At 47.6% G+C, this 17266-nt stretch overlaps 1 protein-coding gene across 1 annotated transcript; it reads right to left on the reverse strand.

The window, feature by feature from the left end:
• Nucleotides 1-10339: 10339 nt before the first annotated feature.
• Nucleotides 10340-11935, reverse strand: LOC129685089 (uncharacterized). The gene is made up of 2 exons (XM_055618464.1): nucleotides 10568-11935; nucleotides 10340-10432 (listed from the first exon to the last, which is right to left on the reverse strand). The coding sequence occupies exons 1-2, from the start codon at nucleotides 11933-11935 to the stop codon at nucleotides 10340-10342; spliced, it is 1461 nt and encodes a 486-aa protein (XP_055474439.1).
• Nucleotides 11936-17266: the final 5331 nt, after the last annotated feature.

Genomic DNA, 17266 nt, shown 5'->3' on the forward strand with positions numbered 1-17266 from the left:
CAAGAGTCCCAGGTCAGAGAGGAGCACAATGTAGATACAAAAGGTAGGCATGAAACTGGGGTAAAGTTCAGGGAGATGGAGTGTAAATTGTTGCATTCGCCTTTGCTCTAGTTTTTGACAGAGCACAGGATTTAGAAGAGAAAGAAAAGAACTTTGGCCCTGTGGGTTGAGAAATGAACCCCCTGTCGTTAGAAGAGGCAGAGGAAAAGGCATTTGGGAACAGATCAGCAGGTTCTGGGGGAGGCAGACTTGTAGTCCAATAGGGAAGGTTACCAGCACCAGCAATTGACCGCTCTGTTATCAGTTTCTTATCCCATAATAAGGGTAAGGGTACAACCAACCATTATCATTGACCATTGATAAACTAGATCGAGTTCTTTTAAGTCAAGGTTTGCATCTGTTTTTCTTGCTGCTGTGCAAACCCCCTGCCACAGCCTTCCTGGCACACAGTACGTGCTCAGTGGACTGTCACCAGCAAAACAGCTGACTAGACATATCTGGCCTGTTTCCCTCCTGACTAGACATAACAAGGGGCAAAAAAAAAAAAAAGAGCAAGTATTATTCCACTGGAACAGTGTTTGAAGGTAGTTACAAATATTACACGGAGCCCAGAGACCCAGAATGTCGTTGTACAGAGGGAAACGGAGAATATAACGTCTACTTTACAGTTTCCCGCATGAAATCAAACCTAAACAATGCCTATATGGGAGGTGTCCAACGGCTCCTATTCAACCCACGGGCTAGAATATCTGTGATATTTGCCCTTAGAGAAGCACCACCCCAGAGCCCTGCAGCACTGTCAGCATCAACTCAGGCCCAGCCACAACTTGAGTTTTTCAGGCACTGTCTTGAGCCCCACCCTTAACCCAGATTCCCAGATGTATCCAGTCAGCACCACGTCCTAAATCTCCACAAAGCAGGCAGATAGCCTGCCCTAAGCATCTCAGCCTACCAAGGCCACAGAAAACAGCTGAGGGGCCCTTCCCTCTCACCAGAAGACCTAGGAACAACTGGGCAGCCCACTTTGATCAATTCAGTGAGCAAGATGACACAGTGTGCAGGCCTCCTACCTGAGCTTACTATTTATACCTCAGCCCATGTGTGATCCCGAGACAGTCATGGGGAGTGGAAAAAACACAAATAGATGAAGCCTAGAGTGAGTGTGTGCTGTTGATGTGGGCACGGCCATATCAAAGACCTTAGCCTCAAACTCGTGGGAAAACGGCAAAGCTTTACTTCCCTGGGGTGAGGATTACAGGGATACAAAGACATGTGCAGATATTGTTAGTGTGTGTGGAAAGTGTCCACCATGGCTTTCTCCCCCTGGAGAGCCTGAAGAACGCTTCCCCTACAGAAACTGCAACTACCACCGTTAACTTAACCGGCCCACTTGATTCAGCTGTGTGCAAAAACTCTGCCTCTCTGTTCAGCTGTATAAACACACTAAACTCAGAGAGGGAAATTTCTGCTTCTACATCAGAGACCCCAGTCCACTCAGTGCCAGCTTTTTCTGTGTGTCCAATGTTTCTGTGTATATGTTTGTCATTTCTTTATTCCCTCACCATGCCAGTATGTCTCTGGAACCACACCAGGACGGAGTAGAAACTGAATAGTACCACATTCCTGTTGCCAGGCTTGCAGTGTTCTGCCTGATCAAAACTTCCAGAGGCCTGGCAGTAGCAGCACATGCCTTTAGTCTCAAGCACTTGGGAGGCAGAGATAAATGGATCTATGTGAGTTTGAGGCCAGCCTGATCTACAAAGTGTGTTTCAGGACAGCCAGGGCTACACAAAGACCCTGTCTCAAAAAAACAAAAAAATAACAACAACAACAACAACAAATCTGGAGAAGCCTGGCCCACAGTCCCCAGACACTGACAGGTACCTACGTACCCAACATCATACCTGAGAGGTGCTTGCTACCACGTTGATAACCTGAGCTCCAGGAGAAAGCTGATGCCTCCAACTGTCCTCTGACCTCCACACATACACTATTGCATTCATGCATACAAATAAATCATAAATAAACACATAAACAAAACAATTTAGCTAAACAATAGCTAAAAAGCCTTCTAAATATTGGGAAATGCATGGACAGCCAAGTACAGTAAACTCAAAGGACCCCATTTAGATTCAACTGATATGGTCATGTTAAAGACAAACTATATTCAAGCTCCCAAAAGTCCAAGACAAGAAATTCTTAAAAGCAAGAGTAATATGCCAAGGCCTATTTAAGCAAGGCCCTAGTCAACTAAAATTAGAGTCTGCTACAGAAACTTTTCACAAATGGATTAAACTCTCCAATTAAACAAGTTAGGTTGGCTGAATATATTCTTTAATATGAAATGCAACTGTTTGCTTTCTACAAACCTCACAGAAAGGTGCCAAAGAACAGAAGAAACTCACTGGCTCCAGACAAGCAAAACAAGAGTAGAATGAGGAAGGGAGATCCTCAGTCCATGTTGCTAAAAAGGCGCTCATGTCCCTGCCAGGCCTGACTCCCTTATCATTAATGACAGAAGTTTGGTCAAAAAGAGTCCACAATCAAAAACAAACAAACAAAACCACCACAATGTCAAGAAAAACCATGTCCACATCTTCTATTGCTCCAAAGAAATAAAACCCAGATTGAGCTGTGCTGGGGCCAGCCTGCAGAGTCGAACGGTTCTTGAGTGGGGAGTGAGGATTAATATTAATAAAATAAACACACAGCACACAGGAAACTTTTTAAAGGTCCGGACTCGACAGCCACAGCAAAAGGCAGGCTGCTGCAGTAAGCAGCAAGTCTCTGCCTCCTCCTCTGCCTCCAGCCTTCTTCTGCAGTAACTGTCGGCCTGTCTTTTTATTGTAGAGTTTCTGAGCCAGAGTAGAAACATCTCAGAACAATGGTTAATTTCCACGAGGAGTCTGAGGAAGAGGTGTGATCCTCACAAGCTATCCTACTTGCTGTCACAAACAAAAGGAGATGGACTTGCAAATTCTTCCCTGCCTTTAGAGAAGGTCCAGTAAAAGCAGTCTCTCCGCTGAGATTTAAATATCAAAGCAGCTGCCAGAGGCACCGCTCCCAACAGAGCTGAAACAAAAGAAATAATAGAATCTCAAACATCACTGAAGACCCTGCTAGCCATAATGACCAACATGGGAGGGGGAATGTGCTGTTATGTTTGGGGGAAAGGATGAGCTCCAGGCAAAGCCCCATGAGCTGAAGCTCAGATTTGTCATGTGAAAAGAAATGGGAGCTGTAAGCTGTGCTCAGTCTCTTTCAGGAAGTGGATGAATGCCTCAGGAGCAATACAAGACATTCACCAGAATCTTGGGCATCATAAGGCATGGATTGCCCATGACACTGACCTACCTAGAGAGAGAAGGGAAGCAGGGCCCAGATGCTCTCCAGTCTGAATTGGCAACCACTCACCATCCACTTGGAATGGGTAATTCAAAAGAAGCTATGTAGGTGCTGGGTTGCTGTGTAAACCCCAGGAACTCCCAAGAGCAACAAATAAAGCCACAGACTTAAGCTATGGAGCCTGGGAAAGAGCTGTGACTGTGTGGGGACCCCCACATCACACACTAACACACTACTTCAGCAAGATAGTTATTTTTATATGACAGCCTTGTTTGATTTTTTATTTTTATTTTTATTAATAAAATAACAGTTTGTTCACTTTGTATCTCCCTTGTACCTCTCTCCCTCCTCCCCTCCCAGTCCCACCCTCCCTTTTTGTCCCGCCCCACGGGACTTAGTTATTCGTGGGGGCGAAGGGGGTCAATCCTGAAAAAGATGGGGGAGAGAGAGAAAGGACACAAGCAGATGGTTGCCGGTCAAGTGTCTCTTTTATTGAACTTTGGTGTTTCTTTTAAAACGTGGTTTTGGCAGGGCGGGGGAGAGGGGCGAGAAAAGGAGAGTAGTAGTGGAAAAATACCAAGGCCCTTGGTGGGAAGTTCCCAAGGCTAAGAAGGTGGGTTAAAGAGTTACAAGGCCCGAAGATAATATCGGTGGTCACATCGGTGGTCACGGATGTGTCCCAAAGCGAACAGTTTGGGGAACAATGGGTTGTAAGAAGCTATGGCCTGCTGGCGCCCGGTGCTTATCTGGCAGGTCAGGCCCTTAGGAAGGGTCCCAGGGCTTTGCTCCCAACATCTCCTCCCTATTTGTCTTTTAAAAGAGGAGGAGGAGGCCTCTTAGGACTCTCAGCGATTTTATAAACAGTTTGGGAATTTTATAGGTCCGGGGACTCACGTTTACAAAGGTTCGGTGACTCAGGTCTCACTGCAATCGTAGGCAGACCTAGGCCATTTCTGGTGCAATGGGAAGAATACCTCCGAGTGCAAGGCCCTAGGTATATTAGCCGTCTTGATTATGTGAGAAAAATTATTTGTCACTGAAAGACTCTGGCTAGAGCCTCTCTAGACGGGGAGACCCCGCTTCCCAAGAATCAGCGAGACCAGCCTTCGGATGCAAGCCGCAAGAGGTTTATTTCGATACACGGGTACCCGGGGCGACAAAGCCTTTCGGAAGACCTGCGCGCCCCTCGGTTGGGGTAACGGGTTTTTATAGGGCTTGGGAGCAAGAAGCACATTTACAGAAGCGAGAAGCATAGTTACGGGGATCTGATTGGGGGATTTGAACAAAGCCATAGTTAGGTTACGTATTTGGAGCAGGGAAGGCGGGAAAGCAGATGTGGGCTAAGTCACGTAGCCGATTCAGAGAAGGCGGGAAAGGCTCCCGGTTCTTATCTTGGGTGTCCCGATTGTTTTAGGCGCCCAACCGCAGATACCCTGTGGTTGGACACCTGTCCTGCCCTGCCTCTGACCCTGTATTGCTTGTAAAATAGTGTTGCCAGCATTATGCTAGGGCTTTTTATTTTTCCATTCCCCCATTTCTCTTCTAGCCTAGAATGGAATCCTTCATTCTATCGGTCTAGTGAGTCAATCTCCGTCTCTAGCTGCTTGAGTTGATGGTACTGCTGGGTTAGCACTAACGTCTGTATGACGGAGAGCCGGTCCTTTATAAACTGAACTAGCCGATTTAGGATACAAGGCCCAACTAGTAGAATCAGGAGAATTATGATTAGGGGACCCATAATGGAGGAGATCAGGGTGGTAATCCAGGGGGACCGACTAAACCATCTCTCGTACCAGCTTTGTCCTGACTCAAAGAATTGCTGTCTCTGTCTGAGTCTTTCTCTGAGTTTAGCCATGTTATCCCTTACCAATCCAGTATGGTCAGCATAAAAGCAGCATTCTTCCTTTAAAGTTGCACATAGTCCTCCTTCTTGTAAGAAGAGGATATCTAGCCCCCTTCTATTCTGCAAGACTACTTCTGAAAGGGAGGTCAAGGATTTTTCCAGAGCACTGACTGATTCTTCTAACGCTTGCAAGTCGGTATGCATGGCCTGTTGTAGTTGTTGGAACTGAGTAGTTTCTACCAGGGCAGCAGAACCAGTCCCTATTCCTGCTGTGATACCCCCGACTGTGAGTCCCCCTAGTATTAAGGCCAAAGTCAAAGATACAGGCTCCCTAGAATACCGGATGATCCCCTCAAAATGTTTGTAGACGTATTTAGGTTCATGGTAGACAACTTTAGGCCAGAGCTCAATGAGGACACAAAAGTCAGAGTTCTGGTTGAGAATTAGTGCAGATACGCAGGGTGCTAAGCCGGAGCTGCAAGCCCAATAGGTCCCATTGGGGCCCGTTAGGTAATAGGAGCCCGGGTGGATCCTGGAGGTTGAGTTGCAAATTTTTTGGTGGGTTTTGGGGACTGACCCGATACAGGTTCCCCGGCCAGACACTTCAGATAGAGTTAGCCTATGTTGGGTGGTCGAAGTACAATATGTTGGGGGTGTGGTGTAATTTACAAAGTTCCCCGTTATTGCAACCCCTTCGTAGTAAGGGGGAGTTGGGACCAGGCATAGCCAGCATTCTCGGGTTTTGCTAGGATCAGTATAATTAAGCGTCTGGAAGGCTCCCTGTATTAGACCAAACAGTCTATCACCTGTACTCGATCGGAGAAATCGTGGTGTGGGAATGCCTAGACTGGCTGGGCCCAGAGTTTTGTTAGGGGGCATGGTTGTAGGCGGAATGGGTAATTTTTTAGGTTGGGAGGAGGGGACTCTTAAGTTTGGTAACACCGAGTTAGGCCCGACAGGCACCTTGGGTTTATCAAGAGTCAGCTGGAGGCGCATTATTCCTCCTACGCGGCCTGTTTTCCAGAGGCGCAACCCGAATTCTTTTCCACGCAACCATCCCTCTTTATACTTTTTGCCCTTATCGGTAAAGGTAAGGATGAGCTGATTACAGGGTTTGGGTACAGGACGGGGGTCATCAACATTGAGTGCATACCCACATCTATCATACTTGGGGTCCCTGGTGAGCTGGAGGAGTCCGATTGAGGTTGGTAGCCAGCTGGTGGCGAAGTCCTCACATCCCCACGCGGCGCAATATAAGTCGTTCCTAGTTCCACAATTCTGCAGTCGCCAGGGGCTACTCCCCGGGGAAGGGCACATGTAGAAATGTGTTTTTTGGTCATCTACGATGCGCCTGGCGTAGGACCCGGGTGGCATGGCCTGAGCTAGATCAAAACTTAGTTCAGGGAACCAAGTGTACGGGGGAGCTATTTTGGAAGTTTTGTTAAGAAGGACACCAAATCCATCTAGCAGGACCCAAGTCGAATTTACAGGGATGTGGGGACTGGAGAGTGACAGAGTGAACAGGAAGAGAAAGAATATCAAACCCGGGTGAGTCTTATCTTTAGTGGATTTTGGGTGCGACGGAGTTTCCATGAGGAGGCTGGAGTCTGATCTTGTTCTGCGTCGTGATGGGCCGCCTTGACATGGGAGGCGTGTACCCACGCTGTGATACCATCGACCTTGAGCGCCGTCGGGGTTGTTAGCAACACAGTATAGGGTCCTTTCCAGCGGGGTTCCAAGTTTCTGGTTTGATGTCGACGGACCCAAACTGTGTCTCCAATCTGGAACGGATGTGGCACCACCGGTCGGTTCAGTTGTTCCTGGTATGCAGAGGCGATGGGTTTCCAGACTTCTTTCTGGACAATCTGTAGTGCCTGCAAATGGGCTTTTAGAGAGGGGCTATCAGCAAATGAAGCTATACAGGGATCAAAGAAGTTAACGATCGGTGGTGGGGCTCCATACAGGATCTCGAAAGGAGTGAGTCCATGGGGGCCCGGGGTGTTCCGGGCCCGATATAGGGCCAATGGGAGGAGGACCACCCAGTCTCTAGAGCCAGTTGCCAGCGTTAATTTGGATAAGGTCTCCTTGATAGTTCTATTTATTCGTTCTACCTGCCCTGAGCTCTGGGGACAGTATGCACAATGTAATTTCCAATTGATCCCCAATAGTTTGGCCACTAACTGACTTACCTGGGAGAAGAAGGCAGGGCCATTGTCAGAGCCCAACGCCTGGGGCATGCCATACCTGGGGAAGATTTCTTCCAGAAGCTTTTTGGCGACTACTTTGGCAGTTTCATGTTTGGTGGGGTAGGCTTCTACCCATCCCGGGAAGGTGTCCACAAATACCAGCAAGAACCGATATCCATATAGTCCAGGTTTTACCTCTGTGAAGTCAATCTCCCAGTGGGTGCCGGGGCGATGTCCCCGGATCCTGGTCCCTGGGCCTATCCTATGGCATCCTGCATTCACTTGGGCGCATGCTGTGCACTCTTTAGCCACTTGCTGTAGAATTTTATCCCTCCCCAGCAAATAGTGGGAGCTTTCCTCCCTTTCTAGGAGGGTTTTCATTTTTCTGGAGCTAAGGTGAGTCAGTCTGTGGAGGTATTCAATCAGGTTACGAGTCTGTTGCAGGGGCCACACAGGTTTTTCTTTGAAAGTCCAGAGTCTTAGCGTGGGATTGTAAGTGGCCCCCATTTCTTTTAGGAGGTCCCTATCTTCCTCACTATAGTGGAAGGGGGGTTCCTGAATGGAGGGGACCTCTGCCTCGGCCGGCTCTATAGCCAGGAGCTGGGAGGTATCTGAGCTTTCTTGTCTCACCGCTTCTCGGGCAGTTGCGTCCGCCAAGCGGTTGCCCCTGGCTTCTCGGCTGTCTCCCTTTTGGTGGCCGGGGCAATGGATGATACTCAGTTTTGAGGGTAAAAACAAAGCCTTAAGCAGGGCCAATATTTCAGCTTTATTTTTGATCTGCTTTCCTTCCGAGGTAAGCAACCCTCTTCTCCGATATATTTCCCCATGGATGTGAGCAGTGTCAAAGGCATAGCGGCTATCGGTATAAACATTGAGCTTCCTACCTTCTGCCATCCGGAGGGCCTGAGTTAGGGTGACGAGCTCAGCCCGCTGTGCCGAAGTGCCAGGTGGTAGGGCCTCAGCCCAAATTACCTCAGTCTCGGTGGTGACTGCGGCCCCCGCTCTCTGCTCTCCGTTGTCCAGAAAGCTGCTCCAGTCGGTGTACCAGGTGAAGTCGGCGTCGGGGAGGGGCTGGTCGGTCAGGTAGGATCGGGTACCATGTACCTCTGCGAGTATCTGGAGACAGTCATGAGTTTCTGGACCCTCCAGTAGGGGAAGCAGTGATGCCGGGTTGAGAGCTACTATAGGGCCAAAGTATACTCGATCAGTGTCCAGTAGTAGGGCCTGGTAGTGGGTCATGTGGGCATTGGAAAGCCATCGGCCCGGAGGTTGTTTGACCAGGGCTTCCACTGCATGAGGAGCCAAAATTGTTATTGGCTGTCCCATAGTCAGCTTGCCAGAGTCTTTAATCAAGAGGGCAATTGCTGCCACCATCCTCAGGCAGGGTGGCCATCCCAAGGCTACCGGGTCAAGTTTCTTGGACAGGTAGGCTATCGGACGCCTCCATGGTCCCAGTTTTTGAGCCAGGACTCCTTTAGCATATCCCTGTTTTTCGTCTACAAACAGCTCAAAGGGCTTGTTTAAGTCCGGAAGCCCCAACGCGGGGGAGGTTAGCAGGGCCTCTTTTATGGCTGCATAGGCTCTCTGCTGCTCATCTCCCCACGTAAAGAGAGTCCCTTGCTTGTTGAGTGGGTAAAGTGGCGCAGCCATTTCTGCGAACCCTGGAATCCAGAGGCGACAGAACCCCGCCGTACCCAGGAACTCTCTTAGTTGTTTCGGGCTTTTGGGCACTGGAATTTTTAGGATTGTCTGTTTCCGCGCCTCTGTCAACCATCTTTGTCCATCTCTGATTTGGTAACCCAGGTATGTAACCCGCCTCTGGCATAATTGGGCCTTTTTGGCTGAGGCCCGGTATCCTAGAGTTCCTAAAGTCCTCAAGAGGGCCTTTGTTCCCTCCAGACATTTTTCCTCAGTTTCCACAGCCAGGAGGAGGTCATCAACATATTGGAGCAAGATTAAAGCAGGGTAGTGAACTCTAAAATCGGCCAGGTCCCGGTGCAACGCCTCGTCAAATAGGGTGGGGCTGTTTTTGAACCCCTGTGGGAGTCTAGTCCAAGTGAGCTGACCCGATACTCCCAATTCTGGGTCCTTCCACTCGAAGGCAAAGATAGGCTGACTCTGAGGGCGGAGCCTCAAGCAGAAGAATGCATCCTTAAGGTCTAATACCGTATACCAGGTGTACGTCGGAGGAAGCCCAGTCAACAAATTGTACGGGTTAGGAACTGTAGGGTGTATATCCTCCACCCTTTTATTGACTTCTCTCAAGTCCTGCACTGGGCGGTAGTCTCCTGTCCCTGGCTTTTTGACCGGAAGGAGAGGCGTATTCCAGGGGGATTGACAAGGCACCAGGATGCCCTGATTTAAAAGCCTCCGAATGTGGGGCCTAATTCCTTGGTAAGCTTCATGTGACATCGGGTATTGCTTAATGGAAACAGGAGTTGCCGATGCCTTTAGAGTGATTACCAGGGGCGGTTGGTGGGTTGCGAGACCCACTCCCCCTGTTTCCGCCCAGGTTAAAGGGAATTTTTCTAACCAAACAGTTATTTCTTGCGGCCGAGGCCTTTCAGATTCGTGAAGCCGGTATTCGTCCTCCAGATCTATGGTTAACACATGTAAAGGCTGTCCCTGAGGCCCAGTAATGTGGGCCTTAGTCCCTTCAAAGTGGATTTGTGCCCTGAGTTTCATTAATAGATCTCTCCCCAACAGAGGATAAGGGCAATCAGGAATGTGTAAAAAAGAGTGAGTCACCTTACCGGTGGCGAGCTGTACTCTTCTTTCAGTTGTCCAACGGTATCTTTTCCCTCCGGTGGCTCCTTGAACCCACGCCGATTTGTCAGTCAGGGGTCCCGGTGTGGTAGTGAGCACCGAATGTTGGGCTCCGGTGTCCACCAGGAAGGTGACGGGTTGCCCCCCCCACATTAAGGGTTATCCTGGGTTCAGGGGGAGGCTCCTGACCCCGACTCCCCTAATCCTCCAGGTTTAGCAGGGTGGCCTGGGGCTTAGGCTTCCGTGGCCCTTTTGGTCTTTTTGGGCAGTCTCGAACCCAGTGCCCTTTTCCCTTGCAGTAGGCGCATTGATCTCTGTCTATCCGAGGACCCCTCCAGTCTCCCAGGTCCTGTCTATTCTGCCTCTGCCCTGTCACTACAGTGGCCAGCAATTTGCTAAATTCCCTATTTCTCTTGCGGTCTCTAACGTTTTCTCTCTCCTCTGCCTCTCTTTTTAACCTTTCGTCTCTCTCTTCTTGAGTCTCTCTCTTGTTGAAAATCCGCTCCGCCTCCTTTAGCAAATCCTGGATCGTACTTTCCCTTAAGTTTTCGAGCCTCTCTAATTTTTTTCTGATATCCGGGGCAGACTGCCAGATGAAGGACATGGCCATATTGGTAGCCTGGTTAGGGTCCTCCGGATCATAGGGGGTGTACACACGATAGGCTTCCTTTAGTCGTTCGAGGAAGGCGGAGGGAGACTCCTCTGACCCTTGGGTCACTAACTTAACCTGAGCCAAATTAGTGGGGCGCTTTGCTGCCCCATGGAGACCCGCTATCAGCAACTGGCGATAGAGACGTAAGTGATTCCTACCGTCCTCCATGGCGAAGTCCCATTCAGGTCGCTCCAAGGGGAAGGCATCGTTGATCTCGTTTGGCAACTGAGTAGGCTGCCCGTTAGCCCCCGGGACGTTCTTACGGGCTTCCAAAAGGACTCGTTGCTTTTCCTCGGTGGTCAGGAGGGCCTGTAACAGCTGCTGACAATCGTCCCAGGTGGGCTGGTGGGTTACTAAAATGGACTCGATTAAAGCGGTGAGTCTAGAAGGGTCCCTAGAGAAAGGGGGATTATTATTTTTCCAGTTATATAGATCCGAAGCGGAAAAAGGCCAGTATTGGAGCTGGCCGTTAGGCCCCGCTCGTAATGGGAGAGCCTGAGATGTGGAATCTGGAGGGGCCTCTCGGCGCCCTCTCAATCGCCCTGCCACCGGGGAAGGAGCTGGTTCCTCCTGAGGTCCGGCCGCGGCGGCTTCTCCCGGCTCTTGGTCGGGGTCTGGGTCCCTATAGGGGGGAGGTTCTTCAGTCAGCAGATCCAACAAGGAGCCGTCGTCTGCTGGCAGTACCGGGGTCGTCGGCATCTTTTTGCCCCCCGGATTACGTCCTTGGGCCTGCTTTGTTACAGCTGGATAGAGGGCAGACTTAGAGGGTGTGGGGACCAACGGAGGAGGTAGGGCAGGGGCAGAGGGAACTGCAGGGGGAACAGCAGGGGGGCTGGGAGTGACAAACGGCTTGACCCATGAGGGTGGTTCCCGGGCCAGGGCTTCCCAAGTAACAATGTAGGGTATCTGGTCCGGGTGGCCGTGCAGCCCTGAATCCATGACTTTCGCCTTAACCTGCAAAATAATGTCTAGGTTAAAGGTGCCATCTCCTGGCCAGCCGACATTAAATGTCGGCCATTCTGAGGAGCAGAAGGTGTCCCACTTTCTCTTCCGGATCTCTACAGAGTGGTTATGAGCGATGTCTCGGGTATCCTTCCAGTGCTGTAGAGTGAGGCTTAAGGGGGTAGTTAGAGACTGTCCCATGGTTTCAAAAAGACTAACACCAAACACGAATCCGACGAACAATAGACAGACAGTAACACAAACGCAGCGCGCGGCACGACTCTGGCGCCAAACCGAAAGCAAAACTTCAGATGGGGACTGCGAAGAGGGTCCGGATCCCTCGTCCCCCAGGAGAACCACGTAGCCCTCGGACAAGGGCTTCGCCCCGAAAAGTCCAGATTGGGACGTGTTCTCAGACAGGCGGGCTCCGAAAAATCGGGCCCCAGACACTCGTGGAATGTCTTCCAGAGTTGCGGGAGAGAAGTTTAGGCTCGTCAGCCTCTTCTCTTTCCACCTAATACGGAGCGACTCAGCTGAATCGTACAAATTTTGAGAGATAGAACAGGCAAACACGTGACGGAATGAAGACAATAAAAGACACTCTGCTGGCCAGCTTACCTCCCGATGGAGTCGGTGGTCCTTGGGCAGGGGGTCTCAGATCTCGCTGGGGCCTCCAAATGAAAGACTCTGGCTAGAGCCTCTCTAGACGGGGAGACCCCGCTTCCCAAGAATCAGCGAGACCAGCCTTCGGATGCAGATTCTTCTTCCCCAGCCAGACGATGGTAGTGGACTCCAACAGGCTTGATTGCGGAGCTCACCTGGTTCTTAACAAAGTCTGAGAGACGATTAAAGGCCCAAGGGCCAAAAGAGAGAAGCAAAAGGATACCTACAAAAGGTCCTAGCAGACTGGGAAGCAGAGTGGTTAGCCATGGGGATGTGGAAAACCAATTTTGATACCAGGACTCTTGTATCTCTCTGTTTCATTTTCGTCCCTCCAAACTGGAGCGAACCTTATCAATACTGCTTTGCACTAAACCTGTTTTGTCAGTGTAAAAGCAGCATTCTTCCTTGAGCGCAGCGCAGAGTCTGCCTTCCTGGAGAAAAACCAAATCTAGACCGCGCCTGTTTTGTAAAACTACCTCAGATAAGGACACCATAGAATCTTTTAGGTCCTGTAAGCCTTTTTGCAAATCTTGTAGGTCTTTGTCCACTGCTAGGGAGAGTTGATTAAATTGTTCCTGGGAGGTAATTAGGGAGGCTATGCCTGTACCAGCTCCAGCGGCTCCAAGCCCTAGAATTACAGTTAGAGTAATGGCAGTTAAGGGCTCACGTTTTAACTTGAGATGGACGTACCCCTTTTTCCCAAAACCGAAGGAACTCATCCTTAGAATGTATAGTCAGCCTTGGGAAAAGCTGTACAAGGATGCAGTAATCTCTATGGACTAAAAAGGTGGAGCTTACAAGATTAGGAGTAAGACCAGTGGAGCAGGCAAAATAGGTGCCATTAGGTGCAGCAATATATGTAAAGCCACCGGGGGAAGCATAGAAGGTCCCGATAGGCACGTTCCAATTCCGGACACCTGTGTGACTGTAAGGCTGATTCCCTCTGGGTGCTGCCACTGTAAGGCATTAGAATTATTAGTTGTAATTACTTCTAAGGGTAAGGCTATACCCTTGTAGAAGGGTGGCCGTGGTGAGTAACACACCCAGCATTCCTGAAAATCAGTGGCGTTAATTTGATGTATGGCCTCTTCATTGAAGGGCAGAAGCAGAAGGAATGTAATTGACTTTGGCAGGGTTACTAAGTGACTAGAAATCACAGGATGGCCCACCAAGATGTGTTAATAATGATAATTTGGAAAGTTCCTCAGAAGAGTTACTTAGGGAGCCCTGAGGGAGATTAGGATTTAAGGTATTTCAGGAAGATGATCTTATCGAAAGCTCCAGGTCAGCCAGGAATGCACTATTGTATCTGGGCAGTAGTCCGGTCAAGCCAGATGCCAAATTTAGGGGGCAGCAAGGTGCCAGAAGGTCCCCCTTTATTTTATTTTTACAAGGCCATAATTGTATTGAAAAGAACAGGTCCTATTGAAAGAATTATCAATAAGATAAGCAGGGGACCAAGGAAAGGAAGGAGATAGGGAAGGAGCCCATTCCTGTGCTGCTTAAGTCCACCATGAACCTATATCAGCTGGAGGCAAAGGATCACAGTTGTTTTTTTCTTCATCATTTCTGTAAAGAGATATAAAAGGAATATGTTCTCAGGGTAATTCTTTTACCCTGGACTGATGAGTGTTATTATTATTATCTATATGCTTTACTAATCATTCTGGCAACCATCTGGCTGCATCTATCTCTTTAGGATTGATGCAAACTGCTTCTCTGCCCTGTATCAGGACAGGATCTGGACCATGCCATTTGTTGTCCAAAGGATCTTTCCATAGGACAGTAGCAAACTCTCTTTCTGTATCCATATGCCAGAAACATTCCACAGCTGAATGTCCATATTTTCGAGTTTCTGGCCCTTGTTAATTAAAGTGTTAATTAAAGCCTCACAGTACTTTTCCAGAGTACGGAAGAAAGTAACCGCCCCGGACTCTGGTCCTCTGCTTGGGCAGAGATAAGGAAGTGAGCAAGCAAAGACCTCCACTCTGCAAAGAATGACCAGATCTATGCTTGAGAGATAACAGCACCTAGCAATCAACCCAAATGGACTCAATTCTTCTGAAGAGCCCCTGACCTTCTCTCAGGCTCGCTCCTCAGAGAAGACACAGGTTGAAGCTAATTGCTCTTTCATCTTTGGCTGTAGCCACATCCCCACTAGCAGGAGGTTCTGAACGTGAATTAAAGATCAGATATTCCTCAGGTGTCTGGCCAGAACTGACCAGACCTGAAAGTCAGCTACCTAATCCTTCATCCAATTATGAGTAGCCAGGACGGCAACCCCTGAACTTCCCTGTGCCTCATCTCCTAACAACCTGAGGCTTATGTCTCTGGGGGCCCACTCTTAAAATTTTTAAAAACATATTTCCAACATAGCCAGGGCTATTATCTGTTTTACGTTGTGTTGGAAGTTTTAATATAGCAATTGCTGACAGCGTATGAGCAATAACATTTTTTCCAGCTTTACCAGTTTGGAGTGTGGAAAATATAAACCCACTACAAGTGTCAACAAAAACATGAACATATTTTAAATTACCAAATTTAGGAATATGTGTAACATCCACTTGCCAAATAACATTAGGTACAAGGCCACAGGGATTGACCCCAAGATGGGAAGTAGGTAAAAGGACAACACAAGAAGGACATTGTTTAAACAAGTCAGCTTTATAATTACCTTAGTTAAAGGTCCTGGAAGGTTAGAATGAGCTTGTAAATGTCCAATGTAAAAGGAAAAGTTTTTTTTTTGTATTAAATTTTGAATTTGTAAAAATAATTTTAGCAGGAGAAGATGTTTAAATTTAATTTGCAGTCTCTAACCTAGGCAAAGACTAAGCTACATAGGCACTATCTGTAAAAATGTTTAAAGACTGTTTATTAAAACTTTAAAACACAGCCAATACTGCAGGTAACTGTTATTTGCACAGATGTGCTAGACACTTGAAAAGATGCATCAACAGGTTGGACTTTGTCATAATAAGCTTACGTATGTTAAAATGCCATATTTATTAGATCTCTGACAAGCTTGAGGGCCAGCATATCTGAGTTACTCTTTATCTTTATCATCTGCTCTAAACTGTGTAAAAAAAAACTAAACAAAGACACTAGGTATAGCTTAACATCTTAACCAACTGTAGTTGTTAGCATAACTTTAAATCTGCTCTTTTTGAACTAAAATTAAAGCAAACCTTTTAGTCAGATACAGTTCATAGAGAAGCTAGCAAATCTTGCTGCTCCTACCGCTTGCATTAAAATTGAACAGTAAAAAGCTTTGCATTTAGCACTAATCAGATGACTGAACATAACTCAGAGACCTAAACAAAATGGTGGAAAACTCATAGCTCCACCCTCTTTATCTCCGGACCAGCATGGTGGCTGGCCATGTGTAACTGAACTCAGCTGTAAGCCCCAAACGAATATGGCGGCAAAACTACAGCTCCACGCTCTCTCTATTGCTGAACCATCATGGCAGCTAGCCACGTGTTAGCACAGGCTGCGACTGACAATACCAAACATAGCCATTAGATGCTGATGATGATACAGCAAACACTGTGGAGCATCCACAATCTAACTCTCTGGCTTTTTATAATACATTTACTAACCTTTTGCAACATTCTGTATACCTTCAGGTTCCTAGCTTTCTTTTTCTGGCTTAACTAGACATTCTTACTTTTTTGCTCTTTTTCTCTTGCTTTTTAGACAACACAAACAATACGGCAGGGTTTCATTTAGTAAAATTGATAAAATAAATATCCAAAATCATTGTCATACCCAAATGCCTGATAAACTTTAAGCATTTTATAGCCTTAAACATTTAAACATTTTTTTAAAACCCGTTTTTGTAATATCAAAACAAAATACCCCTTTTGTAGGAGAGAAGTCACAAGGCATAATCATAACCCTAACAAAACCAGAATTTACCAATGTAAACAACTTAATTTTTAAAACCAATGCCAATTTAAAATAACTCATTCTTTTAACCTAGAAGGAAATGAGAATTATTTGACCAAGGTTTTTTTTTTTTTTTTTTTTTTTTAACCCATATCAAGATGGCGGTTAAATTATAACCCACATGTTAAAGTCAAGATGGCGGTAAGGCACTGAGGTACCTCATATACCACGTGGTAACCCATGCGTTCATAGATCTAATGAACACATAGGCACACATTTTAAACAAGTTTTGTGAGGCCTTTCAGAACAGAAAGCAGAAGGTACGAATACTGCACAGAGACATTGAGACAAAAAGAAACATTAACCAGCTGGCCAAATTTATTGAAAATACTGATGAAGTTAGGGGCATCCCCCTGAACTGTGACCACCTCGATCACGTCTTGCTACCCAGATACAGGCACCTCGAGCTCTGAGGAATTTTTAGAACAGAGAACAGAAGGTACTACACGCACAAACATTGCACAGAAACATTTAGACACGGCTGGCATACAAAAACAAAACACAAGACAAGGACAAAAAACAACCGCGGTACCTGCTTTTTAAACATTTAAATATATATACAGAGCATAACCATGATTTTAAGTCAGAACTAGAGAAATTCAGAATTTATCAGTGAACACAATTTAATCTTTAAAACTAGAAGTGGCTCCATCTTTCTGGTTTCTGTTTGAGAGCTGGCTGAAGCTGACACTGGCTGAAGCCGGGAGGGGGCTGAGTAAATTGCAGTCCTGCTGAGCTCTGCAGCTGGCAGAGGCAGGTCTTAGGCCTCTGAGGGTTTAGGCGTTCTCATCCACCCAGTTCTCTGAAAGCCTGGCCCTTGGTAGGGGAGTGGGAAGGAGATAAGTAGAGTCCCAGTTCCTCCTGCTCACCGTGCTACGGCTCCGGCTCCGGCTCCGATCCATGCCCTTTGCCCCAGCCCAC

Source organism: Psammomys obesus, unplaced genomic scaffold (assembly GCF_907164565.1).
Source record: "Psammomys obesus unplaced genomic scaffold, mPsaObe1.curated_primary_1811, whole genome shotgun sequence".
Lineage (NCBI taxonomy): Eukaryota > Metazoa > Chordata > Mammalia > Rodentia > Muridae > Psammomys > Psammomys obesus.